The 23,947-nt window shown below is 36.1% G+C and overlaps 3 protein-coding genes across 5 annotated transcripts; 2 read left to right on the forward strand and 1 right to left on the reverse strand.

Moving 5' to 3' along the window:
• The first annotated feature begins 229 nt into the window (after positions 1-229).
• Positions 230-5,864, forward strand: LOC119991596 (probable protein phosphatase 2C 60). 3 transcript variants are annotated; one of them, XM_038837937.1, is made up of 5 exons: positions 230-357; positions 1,027-1,607; positions 2,771-3,138; positions 4,169-4,405; positions 5,266-5,864. In XM_038837937.1, exons 2-5 carry the CDS (start codon positions 1,289-1,291, stop codon positions 5,533-5,535), a joined length of 1,194 nt encoding a protein of 397 aa, XP_038693865.1. In that variant the 5' UTR covers positions 230-357; positions 1,027-1,288; the 3' UTR covers positions 5,536-5,864. The 3 variants fall into 3 exon arrangements, with proteins under 3 accessions (XP_038693865.1, XP_038693863.1, XP_038693864.1); XM_038837935.1 differs by having other exon boundaries at positions 324-564; XM_038837936.1 differs by lacking the exon at positions 230-357 and having other exon boundaries at positions 607-1,607.
• Positions 5,865-7,369: 1,505 nt separating this feature from the next.
• LOC119991078 (protein ALTERED PHOSPHATE STARVATION RESPONSE 1-like) lies at positions 7,370-12,338 on the forward strand. The gene is made up of 4 exons (XM_038837269.1): positions 7,370-8,852; positions 9,805-10,016; positions 10,893-11,116; positions 11,206-12,338. The coding sequence occupies exons 1-4, from the start codon at positions 7,958-7,960 to the stop codon at positions 12,047-12,049; spliced, it is 2,175 nt and encodes a 724-aa protein (XP_038693197.1). The 5' UTR covers positions 7,370-7,957; the 3' UTR covers positions 12,050-12,338.
• Positions 12,339-14,241: 1,903 nt separating this feature from the next.
• On the reverse strand, positions 14,242-18,776 carry LOC119992117 (agamous-like MADS-box protein AP1). Its single transcript, XM_038838750.1, has 8 exons — positions 18,397-18,776; positions 16,034-16,112; positions 15,836-15,900; positions 15,616-15,715; positions 15,471-15,512; positions 14,924-14,965; positions 14,690-14,808; positions 14,242-14,583 (listed from the first exon to the last, which is right to left on the reverse strand). The coding sequence occupies exons 1-8, from the start codon at positions 18,579-18,581 to the stop codon at positions 14,484-14,486; spliced, it is 732 nt and encodes a 243-aa protein (XP_038694678.1). The 5' UTR covers positions 18,582-18,776; the 3' UTR covers positions 14,242-14,483.
• Positions 18,777-23,947: the final 5,171 nt, after the last annotated feature.

Raw genomic sequence — 23,947 nt, forward strand, 5'->3', positions numbered from 1 at the left:
TATCTCACCACATCATGGGAAGACCGTTTGCTTGTCTTGAATCATATTTTTCTTCTCATTGGTGTATATATTTGCAACAATCCTAGATCCATTGTAGAGTATCAGAACCCCGGTTGGGTTTCAGACTTTGAGGGCGTGACTAACCAGAAAAAAGTGGCTCTCTTAACAATCACCTGAAATGACGTTCACCATCCGACGCACAGTGTCTGTGTGCTACCGCTTTTGCTCTTCGACACGTGGAACCTTTGCTTTGCTGGCTGCAAAGCCCTCCATTGTTGTTGGTCTTTTATTGGGGGTTGTCTCCTAAGACAATAAATTAGAGAGTCTTCCATAGTTGGCCATTTCCATTTCACCATGGTATGTTCCTTCTACAATCTCATCATCAACACTCCACTACCCAAAAAGAAAACCCACCAAAACCCAATTTGAGTTTTTTTTCTCGGTCGCTGGTTTTTATTTTGATCGGTCCATGGTTTTAATGCTCTGAATTTTGTTTCCCACTTGAAGTTTCTGTTCTTGAACTGCAAAAGAAAGTTGCTTTTGCGGAAGTGGTCAAATTAAAGGGTAAGAACCCTTTTGGTTTTTACTTCTTTTTCTTCTCCTTTCGCTGTGATTGATGGGGATATCTGGGGATTTGTGGGTTTAATTTTTCCAGTGTGAAATGTTAGACCTTTTGAACAATCCCAATGTCTGACCAAACTCTGGTGCGAGAAAAAGTGGGACTTTGACGACTCCATTTTTCAAAGCCCTTGCTTAGTATTTGTATTTCGGTTGTTTGTTATTTCATTATTAGCGGCTGTTGTTATTTTTTTTTATCAGGATTAGGGGCTGTTGTTGTGGTTGGGGGCTTTCTGTTTTAGAATGAAATAATGATGTGCTTGTTTATTATAGGGTCTCACTTCTCTCCTTGTCTGCTTCAATACATTTCGAGAACTCACACTGCTTCCGGCCATCCTTTCTTTGATCTATAGAATTCGAATTCTGCTGTTATTGATTTCTGTATATCTGTTGCTTTTGTTTTTGTAGTGCTTACCTACTGGGCTAAGAAGTAGAGGAGAAGAGACTTCATGATTGGGTTTTTTAGTTCAAACCCTCCAAGGATGTTTTGAGGCCTGATTTTACCGTGATTGCACTGTTATTGTTTTCTGTTGCCTTGTTGTTTTATACTAGATTCTTTTTGTAAAAAAGTTGAGGGACATAGAATACATAATTGTGGTTTTGCGAAAGAGTAGTTTTGGGTGCCTTTTTGATGGGGATTGTTTGGAGGGTTCTTTGTATGAGATGAGGGATGTTATCTGGGTTGATAAACTTTTTGAGGGCCTGTTTTCGGCCAAGGTCCGACAGATATGTGCCCAGAAACTCAGATACGAGTGGTCACCAAGATGGGCTCTTATGGTACAAAGATCATGGGCATCACTTCAATGGTGAATTCTCAATGGCTGTAGTGCAGGCCAACAATTTACTGGAGGATATGAGCCAGATTGAGTCTGGCAGTCTGAGCGTGCACGAGTCTGGTCCATTTGGCACCTTTGTTGGTATTTACGATGGTCATGGGGGTCCGGAGACATCACGATTTATTGCTGATCACCTCTTTCTGCATCTCAAGAGTAAGTGATTTGAACATCAGTGGCTTTTTCCTACATTTATTTTGGTTCAATGTTTTGGTTGCTCTTTATATTCTGTGCTTAAAATTGAACTTTGAGGATAACTGAATTTGAATTTGTGTGTATGCCCGTGTGTTTCTTCCTCTTGATCTGAAGAGAATTTATTAAATAGGAGACAAACTTACACATGGGGCATTAGGCTTCCCTACTAAGTTTTGCAAGAAACAAATGGGACAATAAGTAGATAAGTGTTGCAGTTGAGGTCAATATCAGCTCAAGGCAGTCTTTAAAAAGCTCAAGTTAGAGACCACCTCAGAGAAGTTTGTAAAATTGTTTTATTAGCATACCAACTGAAGAGGTAAGCACTGATCCTTGAAACCCTGTTTGCCTTTTCCGTCTAGATACACCTTCTCACTGAAAATCCCCTACTACATCAGGTTTTCTCTGGAAGTCTTTCCAAATCATCAAAATGTTATTAGTAAAAAGTCATTCGAGTTCTCTTATCAAGCCACGTTCTCATAAAAAAGTTACAGTTCACTACTGAAGAAGCATATAACACTCATCTGGATGCAGGAGCCATAATCATTGACCTTTGAGGAACTTTGGCCTTTCATGTGTAAAGAGGCTAGGGAAAAGGTGTTCTAGCAGACATACACATCAGTAAATCATAGGTGGATTCACTAGTGAATTACTGAATTTCCTGCAGACCTATCTAGGGGGCCAAACCCTCTTTTGAAGTGCTGAAAAGTACCCAAAAGTCTTAAAGAATATTGAGTGGTACACCCTTGTTTCCTCATGATAAAGATTTCTAAGACATAGACTTTGAGAAACAGATACTTTATATGAAAAGTGGAGCATGCGGGTTTAAATAGAGTGGGTTAATGGTAGGATTTGTTTATCCGGTGATTGTAGAGCTGAAAAGAAAATTGAAAATGATAATATCTTTCTTGTTCTCGTATCTTTCAAGCATGAAAAACTTTTGTGAATTTAAGCGAATAGGTCCTTGGAGTTAAGTGGAACATTTCTTTGCGGTTGCTATAACTGTTGAAAGTAAACTTTCATTTCTTCTCACTTTCCGGCTATTTAATGCATTGTTACTTTGAGTTCAAAGGGTAGTTTAAAATAATTTGGTGAGCACGTTTTTCTGATTTGATTTCCGTGTTTAGGGTTTACTGCAGAGCAACAGTCAATGTCTGTGGATGTAATAAGAAAAGCATATCAAGCGACAGAAGAAGGTTTTGTCTCTATTGTTGCCGAACAATGGCCTATGAATCCACAAATTGCAGCCGTTGGATCTTGCTGCCTGGTTGGTGTTATCTGCAGTGGAACTCTTTACATTGCCAACCTTGGTGACTCCCGTGCTGTTTTGGGGAGAGCTGTGAAGGCAACTGGGGATGTTCTGGCCATCCAACTATCAGCAGAACATAATGCTTGTATAGAGTCTGTGAGGCAGGAGTTGCAAGCCATGCACCCTGATGACTCGCGGATTGTAGTTTTAAAACACAATGTATGGCGTGTAAAGGGACTTATACAGGTGAGTTTTCTGTCCCCTGCCCTTTCCTTATCTTACTTTCGAGATTAATATAATACTTGCCATGGCTGGTTATCTGCTCTGTTGTACCACTAGCGTCTTTTAGTTTCTGTGATATTCATTTGTCAATACCACATGTAACATTTTGGAGCACCAAATAAAAACAGAGATTATGTAACCATCTGGCAAAACCAAAGTTTGGTTCATAAGACGTAAGAGCATTGAACTGTCAATACCTTCTTCTTCTTTTTTCTTTTTGTAGTCGCACAACTATCTTATTGTGTTTCAAAAGGTTCCATGAGTTTAATGTATTTAGTAAATTTCCTGATCATTTTGTCAACTTGTGAGTCGATGATGAGGATTAGTTTGGGAGGAAATATATTGCCTCAATATTTATTTTGGGATTTAATTATTTCAAGGAATGGAGTAGAAAAAGAGGGTGACTAAAGATGATTGGAAATGTATTTGTTGGATTTCAGGTTGGAGAAGGGTGGTGTTCCATTGTCTAGGGTGTCGGTGTTATATAAGATTCTACTGAAGAAATCAATCTGCAGAGATCATTAATACTTAATGGTTTAATAATATAAACATAAAATATCTCCCAATTGGGTTCCACAATGAGCTTTTGCTTTTGGGGCTTTTTGAAAGATGTGGTCCAGAAAGCCAAAAGGACGTTTTTCAGTAGCTGAGGGCATAACTAATGTTACCAAGGCCAAATTTGGTGTGCCAGGATTTCAAACATTGATCAGCTAGTAAATTTTTCTTTGCACAGCTGCCACAACATGATTGGCATGTGGGCTTTCTGAAATGCAATTTGATTTTACCGATGTTGGAGAATGGTCGGACAAAACATGGCACATTATTGCTGAACTTGAGTTCTTTGTCCAGTTTGATGATCAAAAGCCTGATTGCTGGAGAATTCCAATGTGATTGTCAGATGTGTCATTCTTATGCCTAAGATTAATCATTGTTAATCTGAACCAGCATTTTTGTTTGAGTTTGTACACTTATTGTCAAGTTTTCTGATTTTCAGATTTCTAGATCCATCGGTGATGTATATTTAAAAAAGGCTGAGTTCAACAGGGAGCCTTTATATGCAAAGTTTCGTCTTCGTGAACCTTTCGAAAGACCAATATTGAGTTCAGAACCATCAATTTCGGTGCATCAGCTGCAGGTACACGATCAATTTGTCATATTTGCATCTGATGGACTTTGGGAGCACCTTAGCAATCAAGAAGCAGTTGATATAGTTCAACGTCATCCACGGAACGTAAGATATGCTCATCTTTCAAAATTTTCTTGTTTTTAAAAATATTCTCAATTCCCACTTCATTAGGTGTAAATTTGAAAGTTCTAGTCCTACATCTGTTTTTACAATTAATTTTAGTTTTGAAAACTATTTTTCAAATGTTTAGCTATCTCAGGTCAATCAGTTACCATGTCCATTGTGATGTAGTATTTCATCTAGAGGAGCCCCAATCCAATGAGGCCCCACTTTAATGGTTATTCATCCATGCATACGCACTAACATTCTGGGGCAGTAACAATTGTAGACTATCTTGCTTAGCAGTATTATGGAAAGAGAAGTTTTGAGCTGTTCTATGTGCAACTTGTTCGTGATTGGTTTTTTGTTACAACAACAATATTTATTGAAATGAATTGAAGGCGACTAATTCTGACTGCCATTCTTGGTTATGCCACTTGAAGCTTTGTCTTAATGCTATCAGCTGGGATTGGGATGCCACGAATAAATAAATACAGATGTCATATGATAAAAAAGAAGTATGCATAATTTGTCTTCATTTGATTTTTTCACAAAACATTGATTTCTCTTGATGGCTAGTGGTGCTATCGGGATATATGATATGAAAACTTTGACTGTGTTCTGTAATTTTTCTTATTTGTTTATATTCGAAGTCATTTGAGAGTAACCTTGCCACTCAAAGATTACAAATAGGTTATAACGATTTTCTTGCAGGATCAATTAGAGCTCTAAAGCGTTCTATGTGAGAATTTCCCTCCAAAATGAGGAGTTATCCTGTGGAAATTTTATTCATTGCTTTGGTGTGTGCTAAGGAAAATGGAAAAGCTGAGTTAGAATTCACATCTTAGTTCTAATTCTTTATGCAGGGAAACGCTCGGAAGCTATTAAAGGCTGCCTTGCTATTAGCTGCAAAGAAAAGAGAAATGAGGTATTCTGACCTGAAGAAGATCGATCGTGGTGTACGCCGACATTTCCACGATGACATCACAGTAATAGTGGTGTTTCTTGACTCGAATTTTGTGAGCAGGGCTAGCTCTTCCAAGCCCCCTAAGGTATCGATCAGAGGGGGTGGAGTAAACCTGCGTCCAAACTCATTGGCTCCTTGCACCATGCTGACGGAAGCTGGCAATAACTGATAAATCTGTATGTCATGTTTTTAATCTGTTATTTGATTCTCTCTTGTGAATAATACCCAGGTAGCTCCCGGAAGAGATATGAGGAGCGAACCTTGAATTCTTTAATGTATGCTGTAACTTTTAACTGTGAACCAATACTAGCATTTAGCTTGTGTGTCAAAAAAAATTATAGAAGTGAACCAGAGAATAGTAGGACAAGGTGAGTTGTTCCTTGGATAGTTTTCTACTCAGTTCACTTTTTTCGAGCATCTTCATGTTTCGAGCATCTTCATGTTCGGCCGTGTAAATTGTATGACTTGGAAAATCAAGCACCTTTTATTGTTTCTCTCGTATGTTTCAAGTTTTGAGATTTATGCGCGGAGAGGTTATTTTCGGGGTTTGAACGTGTGACTAGGCCAGAATTGAGATTTATACAGCAACTGGTGTTATACAAAATAGTTCTCAGCTGCAGAGTAGTATGTTTTGTGTACTATTATTAGTTCAAGCCAGGAAACAGCATACTTAGATGTTTTGTGTGATTGCCAAGTCCAAAATGGTCCGTGGAAGAGTACTGTGACTGTGAGCAGTGGCAGATTAACTCACAACAATCATGGCAGAACAGAAACCAATTTTCAGCATTGGCAGTTAAACTCACTACAATCAATCATGACAGTGTAGAACAGAAATCAATTTTCATAACTCTGTGTTTTTGAGTACCTGAAGCTCGCACTCTGGCCTTTTGTAAACCAAATTTATGCTATTTGCAACTATTGTAAAACAAATATCAAAGCTGTCAGGACCAACATGACCTAAAGCTTAAGGAATCACTTAGCCCGTTGTCCTAACAGAAATACGCAAGATATTGAGGCCGATCTCAAGCGTCAAAAGCAATTTGTTGCAGAGAAAATGTTAGATGCGAAGTCAGTCTAATGATGTGATTGAAGAAGGATACTGATGTGTAAAATTAAAATTCCCATCAATATAATTTTTATGTGATGTTTTTAATTGTATTGGTTTGAGTTAAGTTTTGTAGTGATTTTTTTTGGGTGCGAAGATAAGCAGAGCATGGTAGATTTATTAGCTTCTTGTGCTTGAAGTTCTAAAGTATTTGCAATATTTTTGTTTGTAATAAATTATAGATATTGTTTTGTCGCTGACTTGGGTGTATGGTATAGAATTTGGATGTCAATTTGTTGCAGATTGTTTTAGATTATCGATTATATTATTTTATTTTGTAATGAATGCAAGATTCTGGTTCTGGGTTCAGATTTGGAGTTGATTAGAGTTCGGATTTGTGAATTTAGAAATGATAATATCATCATTTATGAAAAAATAAAAAAATATTAATAAAAGTTGAGTGATAAACGAGTATACAATGATAAACGACTATTAGGAAATGCAATGGTTCTGATTTTAGAAATTTAAATAATATTTTAAACAATTTTGGAATATTTGGTATAAAATATTTTGAATGGAAACATTTTAATATTACCCAATTGGAAGATTATTCGATCCCTTGTCATCCTTGCTTGCATCCCAATCTGAAAAAAGGATGGGGAGGAAAAGGCTAACCAAAAGACAGACAAAACTAATAACTCTGGTTTGTGCAGTGATGAGCATGCATTGCTCTTTTTTTTTTGTTTGCCAGTTATTGACCACAGTACCTTTTTGACTCCTCTTTTTACTCACTGGATTCAGTGGAACCTGCAACACTTGTAAAAATCTCTGCTAAATTTCTTACCAGAGCCATTAAATAATGTTTAGTGTTTATAGAATGGATCGCCATTGTTGTACACCGCCACCTCATTAGTGCAAATTACCAAAACACAGACAAAGAACACAACTGTCTCTTCTCTCTCTTTCTCGAGCCCCTACCTTCTTTACTTGCCTGTTCTCTTCTCCCCTGACCTCTTTGTTCTGTCGTCTTCTTCCCTTCTCTCCTTCTCCTCTGCTAATCCTAAGCCAGTCACAGCTTAGCCTAAACCTTTTTATCCTTGTGAGAAGGGAAATAACTTTTGGTCATAAAATGTGGGGTTTAAGAGCTTTCTCTGTTTTTAACTCACAATCGTCTCAAGCTTGTTCTAGATCATTAAGCTTTCTCTTTTCTTCTTTTTCCGAAAGGAAAGGAATAATCTTTAGAACTGCTGTGTCTGTGTGAGTTCGTGTGTCTACTTTGTCTAAACTTCTTTGTTGGAGAAAACCCACATTTCCTTTTGACAAAAGATGAAATGGGTTGCTCCATAACATCTTCAAGAGCAAGATTTTGTCTTCTTCTTCTCTGAAAGTTTTGTTGGTAGAAATATATTTACCCATTTTGGCACAATCCCACCTCCTTTTAATAAAAAAAAAAAGATGGCTTAGATTCCTTCAAACACTCTTCTTCCTGGCTTTACTTCATTCCCATTTGTAAAAGCAGCCTCCTTGAACTTCAGCAAGAGAAGACATGGGTTGTGTAGCCTCCAAGCTAGAGGAAGAAGAAGAAGTAGTGTCTATTTGTAGGGATAGGAAAAGGCAGATAAAGCTAGCTGTGGAAAGAAGATTTGCGCTTGCGGAGGCACATAGTAGGTACTGTCATGCTCTCTATGCAGTTGCAGCGGCCATTGGACTCTTTGTATCTCGCCATTCTTCTCCATCTTCACCTTTCTTGATAACTTTCCCTCCCCCTTCACCACCAGTGACTGACCAAAATGTAATAACCAACCCAATGTTTCTTCAGCAAAAACCTTCAGAGTCAACAACCCATGAAGCCATGGCTTGTGAGTCCTGTGCTGATGACTCCTCATCAACATCTTCAGACTTTTCACAGGAAGAGATTAGTACTAAACAAGAAGTGGCGAGAGAGCAAAACCCATATCATGGGTACTTCTATATGCAACCACAAATGCCACCCCCATTTCCTTCACCACAGAGGGATTTTGGTTGGGATTTCTTTAACCCATTTGATGGCATGAGACCAGAGGGGATAAGTGGGTATAGGAGAAGCTCTGATGATGATTTGAGGGTAGTGAGGGAAGAGGAAGGGATTCCTGAGCTGGAAGAGGAAGTGGAAATAGAGGAGGAAGAGAAGAAAGTTGTTGCTGAAAAAAATGCAAAGGGAGATCTTGAGGAGAGTGGTCTTGCTGAAATGGTGAAGCTTGCGGATGGCAGTGCAAATGACAGCCTAGGAGAGCAAAAGGGGCTTACTTTTATTGATTGTCCCAAGGAAGGGAGAGAACTGCTTGAGGCACTGAAAGATATTGAGGATTATTTCATTAGGGCTCATTCTTCTGGAAAGGATGTTTCCAGGATGCTAGAGGCTAATCAAGTTCGTCTCCAATCCGGTTTGGAGGAGATAAAAGGCAGGATCTTGTTTATTTTCTTTCCTTTATATTCATATTTGACTCCTTTTTTTTTTGCTCAGTTTTAGGCATTGATTATTGTTGCTTTTCTTTAGTTCATTTAGTATAATGTGACAATTGCCATTCAATTTCTAGTTCATCTTCAGGAGATATGATACTAGAAGGGACTTTTTTATGTTCTTACCATTCTAGTAATTGCTGTTTTGCCTCATAAGCTGCATCTCATGGGTCTTGGTTTTAGTTGTGGTCCAAGTTTTCATAGCTTGATGACATTATATTTCTGATGTTTTGAGTCGTCTAATAGATCTTATATGGTGGGCTTAAAGTGTTGTCTTTGTTCACTAATCACTAGGAATATCTTTCTTCGATTACTGTTTGAATCTTTGACATCAGTGTTTACATTGATCTTTTGTAATTCCCGTGAAGACTAGATTGGTTTTTAATCCTCAAACAAATGAAAGAATTGCAAAACTTTGATAATTTCTTTCTTCTTCTTCTTTGGTATCGTATAAACCATCTTTCTTCCTTTTACCATTCACTCTTTGTTTGTCTTTTAGTTCTTTCACTACTGTGATCTTTTTCCTCCAATTTGAGAAGGTATATTCTTTTGGGTTTACTTTGTTATCTAAGTTTTGGGGATTCATTGACTTTCATTGAATAATAGATTTTACAAAGCTTCAACTTTTTCTTTATTGGAATTTTAAATGTTTTATGTTCATCTTTATTGTTTCTTTTGATTTTCTTTGAATTTGTGAGAATTATTTATGATCACTTATGCAATTTATAGTCTGCCATCGTGCCTCATGTCGAGGAGTTCAAACATTTTGAGATATTTATACTTGCATTGAAGGTCTCAGATGTACTTAACATTTCCCTGCAACTTTTAGTATTATTCTAATATAATGTCATGTAGTTGTTTCAACTAACTGGATTATGCCATTTTAAAATGCAGAGAACTCAACCAAACTCATCCAATCCATTGCATGGCATCGGCCCACTTCATCTTGTAAGAGTCTTGTAGCATCCAGCTCCAAAAGTTCATCGACATGGACAGAATTCAAAAATGATCTTTTTGATGATTATCAAGGAATGAATTCAGGAAGCCATTCTCTAACACTAGGAAGGCTCTATGCTTGGGAAAAGAAGCTTTACGAGGAAGTTAAGGTAAGCCAGCATTACTTGGAAACAGTGAGTTCACTTCCCGTTTCCTAATGCTTCTTGTCCATGTGACAAAAGGAAAAGTGGATTAACTGAGTGTCTTTGAGGGATGTAACTATTCTATACTTGAGAAATCATATACCTGATTTCTATAAATACCTCAGTTCTGGTTTAGATATATTAAAATGAAATTGAAAGGCAATGTTTTATACAGATTGTCTCCTAAGACTGGTACTTGACCATTCAGAGAACACAGAGTTGTGATGAGATTTTTACGTTTGAAAATCATTATTTGGATTTTAACGTCACTCCCCAAAAGATCGCTAGATAATATTACTTTGAATCTTCTCCAAGTTTCTTATCATTATGAGCAGAAACGAAGATACTCACCAAATTTTTGACCAGAAACCATTGCTAGCGCATAACATCTCATCAAAATGTCTGTTGGGTTGTTGCCTTGTGTTGAAAATGAATGTGGGTATTCTTCGTTCAAAAGAAGTAAATGAATGTGAGTATTCTGAAGGTATCTTTGCTTGCACCAGAACAATGTCTTTGGGAAGATACATTTTGTTTGTTCCTAGCCCTAGTGTAATGCGAGGAATGTAAGAGTACTTTGTTGAAGTTGAACTCAATCATCTGGCAAGAATTTCCAGTAGTTCTAAACATCCAATTTGCCCCCTTCTCATTTTGACTGTAACTGCATTTTTAAAATAGGTCATCTCATACTTACTTTCCAAGATGCTTTCAAAGGCTCTTGTAGTTGGTGATGTTAAAAGTTCTTTTTAGATGTTGAGATGGTTTCTGAAGCTCCTGGAAGCTGGTATAAGTGCTTGTTATTCCTTCGTTCATGCTTTTATATCCCGACATTTTACCTTTCCTTAGGTGGGAGACAGCATGCGGAAAAGTTATGAGAAGAAATGTATGCGATTGAGAAGCCAGGATGTCAGAGGAGCTGATGAAGTCTCCATGGACAAAACAAGAGCAACAGTAAAAGATTTATATGCCAGGATCCTTGTTGCAATTCGCAGTGCTGAATCAATCTCAAAGAGAATTCAAAAACTAAGAGATGAAGAATTGCAACCTCAAATTGTTGAACTGCTCAAAGGGTAAAGCAAACACTCAACATTATGCATTATCTTGATGTCATTTTTATGGTGGGTTTTATGGTTTTCATTTGTCTTATACATGTGTGCAGCCTGACACACACTTGGAAAGTTATGATGGAATCCCATGAAATCCAGAACAAGATTTTATTTGAAGTTAAATTCTTTGCTTCTTCAGCATTTGGAAAATTCTGCAATGACAATCATCGACTTGCTACACTTCAGCTGGAGGCTGAGCTTCATAATTGGAGAGCCTGTTTTTTAGACTACATAGCCGCGCAAAAGGCATACCTTGATGCTCTTTATGGTTGGCTAACTAAGTTCCTTGTACCTGAAGTTGAATTTCACTCCAGAGGAAGGACTTCGGCTGCACCATATCGAAGTAATGGGCCACCATTACTTGTAATTTGTCATGATTGGTTAGCTTCCTTGGAAAAGTTACCTGATAAAGCAGTTTCCTTTGCGCTGAAAAGCTTTTCCAAGGATGTTAGGGCTTTGTGGATTCAACAAGGGGAGGAACTGCAACAGAAGAGGAAAGTCGATAGTCTTGCGAAAGAGCTTGACAGGAAGAGTTTGGCATTCCAAAAGTCAGAGACCAGGTTTCTGGAATCCAAGCTCATTGAGTATAAATCAGAGACTGAGGTAGGAAACCATAATAACGAGTGTTTGACTGAGAAGAAAGATCACTTGGATCTTTTCCGGAATAAGCTAGATGTAGAAAGGGAAAAACACCATAATTGTGTGCAGGAGACGCAAAGGATTACATTGAACGGATTCCAGACCGGGTTTTTTAATGTTTTCGAGTCTTTAGCTGAATTCTCCAAGGCTTCTCTGAAAATGTATAACGACCTTGTGAATTGCATTGAAAATGGTGAGAGAGTTGGGAATCTCTCTTACATAGAAGGCTCCCAGGTCGAAGAAACTAATGGCCGATGACAAAGTAAGCAAACCCAGAAAAGAGCCGCGAGGGATGAGTACGGTGCACTCGCAAAATTCCATCTTTTTTTTTTTTTATGTATATTACTTTTCATGTGGAAGCAGCTCGCTGAAACATGCATTTCTTCATAGTTGGTTTCATTATTCATTGTCGGTGGATGTTTATGTTGCCCACATTTTTGTTAGAAACTTGTAAATTTTCATTTTTCCTTGCGTCTTTTTGGCCATATTTACCAGAAGTGTAGAGGGAGATGGAAGTGGGCAGACTATCCTTGTAAGTACATGTGAATTTCTTTCTTTTGGGTGTTTGATTATTTGTTCCTCAATGAATGAGATGTTTGGGTTTGAATGAGCAATGTTTTGCTGGAATATGCATAATAATTCTCACATGCAGCCTTGCTGACAGTAGCAGTGCTTTGTGCAGAAAAAAGATGGCCATTGTTCAACCTTCTCATTGTTCCCAAGCACTGAGTATTTCTTTACCACATATTATAAGAGGTGGAAACAGACAAAAAGGTCATAACTCATAAGCCTTCTTAATAAGACTGGAGTCTCAAAATAACTGCCAAACCATGCAGCATTCTTTTTTTTTTTAAAAAAATCGAGAACAACTCATTTAACATCTGATATGAGTTTAAACTCAGGTTAGTAGGCTTATGTGAACTGAAATTTCTTATGTGACGACAGGATAAGTTGGATAAAGTCCAACATTGGGTCACAAGAGAATTACTCTCAATGGTAAAGTATTGTCCATCACCTCTAGCAAACTCCAATGCTAGCAACAAAATCAAATAATCAAAACACACATTTGATTAATAATAGAGTACTGATATCTTATTTGATTTTCTAACAAAGTCACCCGCTCGGCTACTCTAATCCAAGAACAAAATGAGTAACCATTTCTCAAAACACATTTAAATTAACCCATTATAGAAAGTCCACCTCCAATATTAAAATAATTTGTTATAAATTAAATAAAAAATCACACACATCTTGTCTTCATTTATGAAAATCTCAAAACCCATCAAATATCTTCGATCGATCTCCTAACTGTCATTTTGCATCCTCCACTTTCTCTTCTCTATGATCATGTTTTGCATTTAAGAAAAAATATCATAATACTTTTTGCTATCATATTTGTTACTGCGATCGAGGCATGATTTTATGATTTGGGGAACAAAATGGCAGTTAGAGATAATGTCGTAGAGCACAAGAAGATCTTGTTTCTTACAGGATTCCAAGGCTGCTAATATTTCATCTTTATGACATTTCTCAAGATTCTTTTGGTTTCATTGCGTTTTGTCGGAGTTCCCCCCTGAAAATCTAGAAACAGTTCTGCAATGTACACACTGTTACCATCGTGGCTGCACATATCATGAGTGGATGGAGAGAAGCCCAGATTGTCCAATTTGTGCACAGGTCATCAACTTTCTTCCCTGCTTGTTTTTCTAAAAATCACAAAAACCCACAAAACAATTTAATATTTATGGACGAAGTCCTTTCTTTGTGGAATGGATATGTACGCAATTCTTCATTGAGTTTGTTATTGTTCTGAAAAACATTGCATTTGTCTAATTTACTTCATTATACTGTTGTTAAACCTTACTATATAAGCAAACATTTAATTTTCTCTGGATTGATGTTTTAAGAGATGCTATTTGATCAAATCATTTTGAAGTAGCTAAGCATCCAAAACAGCAACACTAACACCATTTTGCAAAGAACATATATATATATATATATATCTCAATTTTTCTCTAATTCTTTCCAACATATATTTGTTGAACCTTTTGGTGGATATTTTATGAGTGTCATGTATTGTGCCACACTTTCCCTTTTAATTATTCAAGAACTATTTTCAAAAATAATAATACCAAAAATTGCTTGGAAAAAATGGTGCTCAATTTAGTAAACAGCTTTCGAGTTTTGGACCATACACTGTATACCTAATATTATTCGGTTTCAAAAGAATACATACATATATATATATATATGTATGTATATGTATATGTACATGTATATATTCCGCATCCAACATATGTGAAAATTGACTGAAGCACTGTGAAAAGCGGGATTATTTGGTAATGTCCGCATGTGAGAAATCCATATATATATATATATTTAGAACCAACAAATTTTATTTAGCTATTATAAAACGTATTAGCATCCAAATGAAACTTTAAATACCCAGATCGAGCAATTAATTAATAATAATAATGTGGCATCATCCAAGATAATATATCAGTAGAATAATGTGTCTTTTACAACATCAAGATTAGATATATGCTATATATATATATATATATATATCAGATGGAGTAAGAGAATATGGAATCATGGTACATGACACATATCAAACTCAAAAGTCTCTTTACTTACTTTCACTACTTTTCATGCCCCATATATTAATTAGATTTACACATTCACCTCCAGCTCAAGCAGAAAAGCAGCCCAAGTTGTATGAGTAGATTGGTTCCAGTGTGAGGTCAAGCTCATTTCTTCTCACTTCTGGCACTTGTTCCTGGTACGAGCCACTGCATCCATCACATTCATTAGTCATTCAATTCTCACTAGTAATCAACTAATTGAATGAAATAAGGTGTGAACACCATTAATACACAAGAAGAAGTTCTTAACTACCCCATGTTAAGACAGGGAAGTAGCGGTTGTGGTAGAAGGAAGGAAGAAGCATTGTGGCCATGGCTTTGTTGCTCCCACTGTATCTGCTGTGCCATTGCAGCCTTCTCCCTCTCCTTGATCTATACACACATATATATATACACATTCAAATATCACAAACAATTGAGAATTCAATTAGTGAACTACTGCAAGTCCTAGCACATGTGATTTGCACATATATGTATATATGGTCACCTGCTTAGCTAGCGAGTTGTTTTGATCCTGAATTGCTTTCTCCTGTCATATATGAATCAGAAAACAAAATTACAAAAATAAAATCAATTGAGATATACATATGTCTCCAAGGGTGATCTAACCTAATTGCATACTGATGCAGCGGAAAGCCTCAATTCTTGTTGATTCCTACGGAATACCAAGAATTTGGAAGGAATGAAGAAAAAATGTTCTCTAAGGATTTTTCTATGTTTCTATTCAACACCACCAAATAGCACAAGAGGAAGCAATTAAACGCTAAGGACCAACGGCTTTCACGAAGGGCTTGCATATATTCACATACTTAACCTCTTCGCCTACAATTGAATTGTTACTCAACTAGTATATATAGGACCCTAATCTTCTTATAATGAATGCATTTTTCTAGTATATTTCAGCAACACACAGCACCCTTGAAAAACGATATATATAACTAAATAAATGTAGCATTCAAAACATGTTTTTCATAATTGTTGGCAACATATAAGCAGCAAATAACTAAATGTAGATATTTAAGAAACATATATACCTTTCTCTGAAGGTCAGTGATTGACTCATGCATGATCTGGCTCTGCAAAGAAAGAAAGAAAGAAAGAAAAGTCAGTGTCAGCTGCAGCTACACCAACAAAGTTTTCAAAAGTAAAAATTCTATAGTAATTCTAGTGTATATATACTCTTCTTGATCGAATCTGTTTGAGGGCAGTATCAATTTGTTGCTCTAGATTTTGCAGCTCCTTCAGACTCAGCACATCCAGATTTTCTCCCATATAATGCCTGAGTACCAGTTGAAGAAATTATTTAGAAAATTTAAAGAAATAAACCATAAATACATATACTCTCATATATATATATGATATTGATATTGAAGAGACATGTGTATATGAAGGTCAGAACCTATGGCTTTTCTGTAGAAGTTCAACCCTAGCCTTAAGTCTGTTGTGCTCCACTGACCAATTGATCTGTACAATACAACACACACATTGATCAGACTATGTAATTAATTAATTGAATTTGAGAAACTAATTAATAACTGGTCAATCCTTAATTATGGACACACTGAAACTTGAATTTTATAACAACAATATGATGAACCTGTGAATCAGGTTCAGCAGCAACCAGCTGCCTCTCTGCATAAGAATATCGCTCATAGCGCTCCAGTATCTTGTCCATGCTGCTCACAAGAAATTACGAAGAGTAAATATGTTATTTAGTATATGTAATGAAGTAGCCCCATGCAAACAATAAAACAATGTTTCCAAGAGGAACAAAGAAAGCAATCACGAGAACTCAAAGTAAATTAAGTTGCGGAAAGAATAGAGAAAAGAGAAGAAGAACAACACAGATTTACCCTGGTTCGGACTTAGTACGAGATCCTATGTCTGATAATTGTGGTGCTTTAGTCTACTTTGATCTTTTAAGAGTTTACAAGATATGGTTACAAGAGATTTGCTCACTTTCTTCCTTAGCCTTTCCTTCACGCTCTTCTAAAAGACCTTGCGCTGCCCTAGTTTTCTTTCTATTTATTTCAACCCTAACCTGCCGCAAATTTACGTCAGTGACGTTTTTGCTCGAGCGCTATATCTTTCATTCGAGCTAAGACCCTTGGGTTTGATTGACATACATGTTCGTTCGAGCGCAATAATCTTCCGCTGGAGCTAACTTGCCTCTACCACACTGTAAACATAATCAACTTGAGCCATTCTTCACAGTATACATGACATCATTAATTAAAGTTGGTTGCTAGCTTGATAAGTGATTCATGCAAAGTGGATGAGTATGAGTAAAAAGCGACATGATTAGGGTTTCTCTTTCAATAGTACTATACATTTGTTCTCTTTCCAAGTATAAGCTTAATTATGTGTCTTAATTAAGGGAAAATGTGTATCAAATTATGAAATTACTCCTCCGTACAAGGTTTTGTACAAAATGTACAGTACCCAAAATGTGATCATTTGAAACCTCATTGATCAGTCATCACACTTGACCACACAGGAGTGCCACAACTGATCATGACTACTATACAAGCTCGTCAGTGCACGGAATCGCTCATCTTCCTTGATTTCAGCTTTGTTTCTTTATGTCTTCCCCTCAAATTTTAATCGTGATCATAAAGAAGGAAAAAAAAACCACAAAGTGAAATGCCTTACCAACCCTAACAAAAACACATCTGTTCATCATTCTTCCATGGCAATTCAGTCATATTATATATATATATAGTTGTATTCAGATTGATGAAGATCACAACACAGAATATTATGGATGAGGTGACCATACTGGATGTTCTACATTGTGTCTTATACAGCAGTAAGTAATCGTACTCTCTCTATTTTCTTCTCTGAGTACACCATCAAAAGATGAGCCCACATACACAAATCTTGGTTGCATCCAAAGTTCGGACTGAGGGCAGGTCCAGCGCACCATGCACTGAACTATCAACCAGTGCACTAAACAATTTAAATTTTCTTACGAAATTAATAGATAGCATATATTTATCATCGTGAATATAATGATTTAATTTGTTTATTGAAAAATTACTTAATATTAAACAAAAATGATAACAAGTATGAGCCATAGGATGAGAGTTAGGTAACAAATCTTCTTTTTTTTTTTTTTTAAGAATTAAATATGAATTTAAGATTGCAGGGTGAAAATTATTTACATTTTGAATGAATGTATTATATTTCTGTTAAAAAAAATTAATTATTTGGTGCACCGGATTTGCCTTCAATCCTTAGGTTCATCTAAGCGTCGCGATATAATACGCGCAAATTGTTTTGGTGTGTTTTATTTATTACCCATTACGATGCATATCTTTAAAAGTGCAGATAAATAAGTAAAATCAACATGGATATAGAGAATGGGATTCTTGATTAATTTGTTCTTAAAAGAAAACTTATTAGGTTATATATACTAGTTTTTTTTTTTTTTTGAACTGGGGAGGGGAGATTCAAACCCTGATCATCAGGGTGATATACACACCATCCTTACCACATCATCAGGGTTACATATATTAGTTATGAATCGAAGTTGCACCACATATGGCCATGGACCATTCCACTAAATCAGATCATCAGTACATAGGTAGATATATACTTAGCAACTGATCAGTCCTTAATTACATGAAACTCTGTATGGTCGAAGACCTAACAAGTAATTAACTACTTATATTATCACTATATATATATATATATATATGTATGTATTAATTAGCAAAATAAACAAAAGTATTTAACTAATTAATTCTGCATGAAAATCCATATTTATGAGTATTATTGGAAAATATAATCTTACTTTCATTGTTATTAAACCCCAAACTAAACTAACTTTGTGCAAGAACAGATCAACAATTAGTCAAAGGAAGAAAGAAAAGTAAAATAAAGAAGCGCAACAGAATACAAACAAAACAAAGAGAGGCCAGGGACCAAGGAGAAACTATACATGGAGGGGAAGTTTACCTGGATTCAGTGGAATACTCAAAGAGCTTCCCTTTGTGGGAGAAGATAATCAAGGCAACCTCAGCATCACATAGAACAGAGATCTCATGAGCCTTCTTAAGCAATCCACCTCTTCTTTTGGAGAAGGTCACTTGCCTGTTGATCTTGTTCTCTATCCTCTTCAGCTGAACCCTACCCCTCCCCATCTCTCTCTCTCTATCTGTCTATCTATATATATATATGTATATAACCCAAAACACACACAAACCCAGAGATCTTCGATCCAGATATATTTCCTCTAAATAACCCAAACAATACTCAATTTGGGATCATCTGTTTTTGGCTATTATTTTTCTTTCTGCTTTTCCTTTCCTTTCTAAAATGCTCAGTTTAGCATGCCCACACATATATATACACACACGCATAATAGTAATATATAAGATAAGATATGGAAACCTGGTTTTGGGGGGGAATGAGATTGGGTGGTTTCGGGGAAAACCAGGGTGGTTTTGATGAGATTGTGCTGTCGAGTTGGGATTGGTTGAGATGCCTACATGGCCCCATTAAAACTGTCCTGTCTGTACGGACTTCGCTTTGCTTTGTTTGGTAGTTGTTACTGTCACGCACTCCCTCACTCTATGTTACGTTGACGGCGGGGGTATTTCTGAAAATACACTGACTTATTATTATTATTATTTTAATATTAGGAATTCTAAGAAGAGTATATGGTTGACAAATGTTCTTGACAAATGTTCTCCCAAGCTAGAGCCGGGTAGAAGGTGTCGTCAAGTAATGCCGGTAAGATTTACAGGAAATTCGTATTTAGAATGCAATTTTTGATGGAATGAATGCAAAACTCATTACTATTTATGCTTCACATAACATAAGAATGGATGAGATGCAAGAAATGTAAATACATGTAATTGTTGATTTCGAAGGTTTACGATACAAATTTATGAAATTAAAGAATAATAAAGATATTTAGACTCTAATCCTATCTAATGAATGTTCCGGAGATCAAATTCAAGGTAAATCAATCTACTCAATTTATTACCAAAACAATCGTGTTAATAAATCAGAGCATTTAGAGTTAAGAAATCACAATGAAATGTGATTCAGAATTGGAGATTGGGATTGGAACAAGTCGAATAGTTGGTTAAACGTCCCTTAATTATAAGACATCAAACCCCCAACACTTGGTAAAATATAAGGGCCTATCATACTATATTTTCAACAAAAGGTCGTTATATCAATTAGCCTACAATTGTGGTAGAATTATAACATTAAGTAACCAATTTTATTATGCCAACATTCCCAAAGTAAAGCACAAATAAGTATTTCAGAATTATGATTTAGACTCGGAACAAGTAAATGATTTAGTTATTCAAGACATCCAAACCTAACATACTTGGTAAGTCTAAGGACTCTACGTACCCAATTTAACAATAAAACTCCTACAATCAATTGGCCCAGTTGATGTCCCAACTTCATACAAACATGTTAGAATCATAGCATTAAGAGATATCTACACCTCAAGTATAATGTGTAGTCGTACTTTACTCATTAAAAATGTGCGAAAATAAGTATAAATATGTTTTAATTAATCTGGAAATAGAAAACTTTCTGTTACACTACTTGGTACCTTTTTTGTTTTTAAAAAAAAAGGCTACTCGATACTTTGATTTACGAATACTAGACATGAGTAGTACTTATATATAAATATAGTCAAAAAGTAATGTTAGAAAAATCATGTTTTATATATATATATATATATATATATCTCAATCTAGTATTAACTGTTTCTGAAGGGTTTGGATTGAAAAAAAAGGGTTTCTATAGGTTTGGATTTTTAAATAAAATATAATCAAGGGCTACCAACAAATTCAACCAACTATTTGAACTTGGCTCAAGTAGCTAGGCTCGCTGAAGTTCAATATGTTTTGGAGCTCGAGCCGATAGTTTAGGCTAATATAATTAGGGCAAATGCAATGGTGAAGTGGTATTGGGCCAACAAAGATGTTGTCTTTTGCTGATGTGGCTGTATTGTAAAATGTGTTTTGCTTATGTGGCTGTATTGGGATAAGTGTTTTACTGATGTGGATGTATTGATATTTAATGTTTTGGTGTAGTTTTGTTGTGGATAATATGGAGGAATGGAATGTTGTTGGGTTGGGTGGAAAGAGAAAGTGTGTGGGAAGAAAAAGTGTATAGAAATTTGTGTTTTGCTGATGTGGCTGTATTAGAATACGTGTTCGACTTGACTTTTTGTGTAATAGAGGTGGGACTGGGCCAACAAAAATGTTGGCCCAGTAAATTGTTTCTTATTGCATTTGCCCTTAAGACCTTGTTGTTGTTATAGCTTAAAGAATTTGAGGGGATGAGAAGAAGAAAGTATGGAGAAGTAGAAGAAAGATGTGGGATAGAAGTTTGGTTCAAATCATTTGAGATATTATTTGATTTGAGCTTAAGACCCGCACGAATATATCCTTGTTAAAAGAACCCTCAAGTATTGACGTTTTGGGTTAAGTTTGACTTATAAACTATATCAATTGATAATCTCCAAACAATGTGGCACGTTTTTCAGTCTAATAGTTATTGTAAGGCAAAGAGTTGGTGGGGGAATTCTAACACCTATGAAATTCGAAGCTCCTAATTAATAGAATAATAATACAGATCAACCTTATAATTTTTTTTTTTTAATAATCGAGAATAACTCAATAGACGTGCTATCGTTGTGGAGTAAGGATTGGTTGAGTTTAGTTACAACCTCATTTTAGTAAAAGGAGAAAAGTGCACCATTGTTGTGTGATCGACCCCAAGAAGCATTTAATGAGGACGTGCTTTTTCCCCATCTTATCAAACATCAATTCTCTTATCTCCATCTTTGTCTCCATTAATATCATAAAGTATTGGACAATTTCTTATATTTCAGACAAGTACTTAACCTATCAAATGGAGGAACCACCCTCACCACAAATGCTATTCCATTTCTTCCTCCACTACCCTTTTTTGTTTACTTCCCCCTCCCTTGTCCATCCATCACATATCAAAATTAACAACTTTTTATTGTTTTGTTGTTTCTCAAATAATATGATCAACATAAATATATCTAGGTATGGATGCAAAAAATTAGAGGATCCACACGTCAGTTGTCGGTACGACTAACTGAGCGGCAAGCCTCTAAGAAATCCTACAAGAACAAGGGAGAAGGCGGCCCTTCGTGGTCCGGGAACACTCCTACCCCCAAGTCAATATTATTCAGAGAATCAAAGTGTAAGTGAAAGCGAGTTTGAGAATTGTGTAGCGTACCTTGACATATCCATAGCCATCTTTATATAGGAGTTGACAGATAAAAGTATTTGAAAATGGAGTATCTTGGTGGGTAGGATAGGGATGATTATGATAGCCAGGTAGGATCCAATCTTTCTTGATACCTGATCCTTGATCTTCTTTGTATTTGAACTTGAACTTGAAAGTTTGTTTGAATTTGAACATTTGTTAGCAGAATAAGTCCGCTTTTTCCAACGTGACGTGTTAGGTTGACCTAGCATGATCTCACCTGCTATGTTGTCATGTTGACTTGGTTTTCAGCTATTTATTCATCCACACTAGGTTTTTTGTATACCTACAACTCTTAAACAAGCCACAATAATTTTGCTAGCGCGAAGGCAAACCTGCAAAAACATAGAAAATTAATAAATCAAGGCACAAATTAAAACAAGACACTACGAATTTTTACGTAAAAAGTTTTTTTCATTGTGATCGAAGAGAAAAATCACAGGACATAGTTGAGGAAAAACTTTCATTATCAATAATAATGGGTTACAAATATCATCTTCAGAGACAACCAAAAAAAAAAAGTCACTCTCTTTGGTGGTTATCTGCAATTGTTCCTGAATTTGTATTCAGGTTTTGGTTCATATCGGATGTTCAAAGGATAAACTTGTAAAGTGATGAGGGAAGCTTGCAGTAGCTTATAGATTATAGAGTGTAGTGTTGTAATATTTGTGTATTGTCGTGGTCACATTGGATGGCACTGTGTTAGCCCCTGTATCATATATACACACACGTGTGTGTGTGTGTATATATATATATATATAAAAGCTATCATGTCTGCTCTCCGAGAAGCCTTTACAAACAATTACGAATTCTAATTATAGAAAAACTAATGAATTTTAAAGTGCATCTGTAGAATAATATATTGTACGATGATTCTGATTAGGAGATTCGAATTTCCATGCGAAATGTGATATTCTTACGCTACATGTGTTTGTCCATTTCCATTGACAACTCATGACATGCGTGAGGGGTATACATGTAGTACTACGTAGTACGTACCGACCATACGTCCTAAGCCAATAAAAGCCAACATTACATCAAATTGCATATATTGATCCTCTAATGTAGGATGACTACTCTCTTTTTACTACAAGAATGTTTTTAGTAGGATCGAAAAGTCAAGAGCTCTGAATTGTGTGAAATTTGGCAGGGCGATTCGTTTCAACGTGATAGTCAAGGCCAGTGCTTTGCTACTAACCTCATGCTATTTTGATCAAATTTCATTGTTTAGGCATTTGAATTAGTATTTTAATATTTGAAGATATTTTTCATAATTTCTGAGATTTCCTTTGTTCTTAGATTCATTGTTTACTATATATGTATTCAATTTCCTACTTATTTAGAATTATAATCTCCTAAGAGATGCTTATACTACTTATAAAATATTTTGAGATTGTTTCTATTTGATGGATTTCAATTTTTTTGTGTTTTAGGCTTAAACGTAAGTTTAGCCTTGGTGTTGCGTTTTCGACTTCGTCACCCTCACATGCAAACGAATTGGATATTTGTTATACGTCAAGTCAAGTCCATTGTTGATGGACAGTGGTAGTTGAAGGAAAAGTAAAGGAAAGTTTGTGCATGTCAATTTGGTAGAGGTAATTGTCAGGGTCGCTTTAAAATTAAACAGTACTTTTGCTTTCAAGATTTTGATATTTGCTGGATGGAATAATGGTCTAGTGATCATGTATCAAAACCCGTAAATTAAGGAATCATATGGTTAGTGGTGGACGGGTTGACTGGAATAAATCATTTCAGTTAGAGGATTCAAGTTGGACTCTTTACGTTGACACCCCAGTTACCCTAGTTACCAAGGTGCAAGTGTGAGACAATGAAAATACCCGAGTTTAGAGAGTGTCAAAACACTTCCGATGAGGGATTATGAGTCTCATTTTTTCCACATGGGATTTCAGTCCAGTCTTACATGTTATTAGCATTGCACGGACTGTTCTAATGGCTCGATGCTTACGCTCACTAACCTGTCCACAAGGCATGCTGAACTATATGATTTCTCGGTAAAAAAAAAAAAAAAAAGTAACGAGGGAAAAAAAAACTAAAGGTGGAATTTAGTTACTAAAAAGAGCCGCACAGGTTCCACATTATGGGTTGCGTATTAACAAATAAGGCTAAACCGGAGGAATCTAAGCTCGTGGGTCGTGGAGCGAGACGGACCAGAAGAACCGGAACCCAACAACAACAACAATAATTTCTTTTACAAGCCAACTGCACATCATGC

This window comes from Tripterygium wilfordii, chromosome 22, assembly GCF_013401445.1.
Source record: "Tripterygium wilfordii isolate XIE 37 chromosome 22, ASM1340144v1, whole genome shotgun sequence".
In the NCBI taxonomy this organism is placed as follows: Eukaryota; Viridiplantae; Streptophyta; class Magnoliopsida; order Celastrales; family Celastraceae; genus Tripterygium; species Tripterygium wilfordii.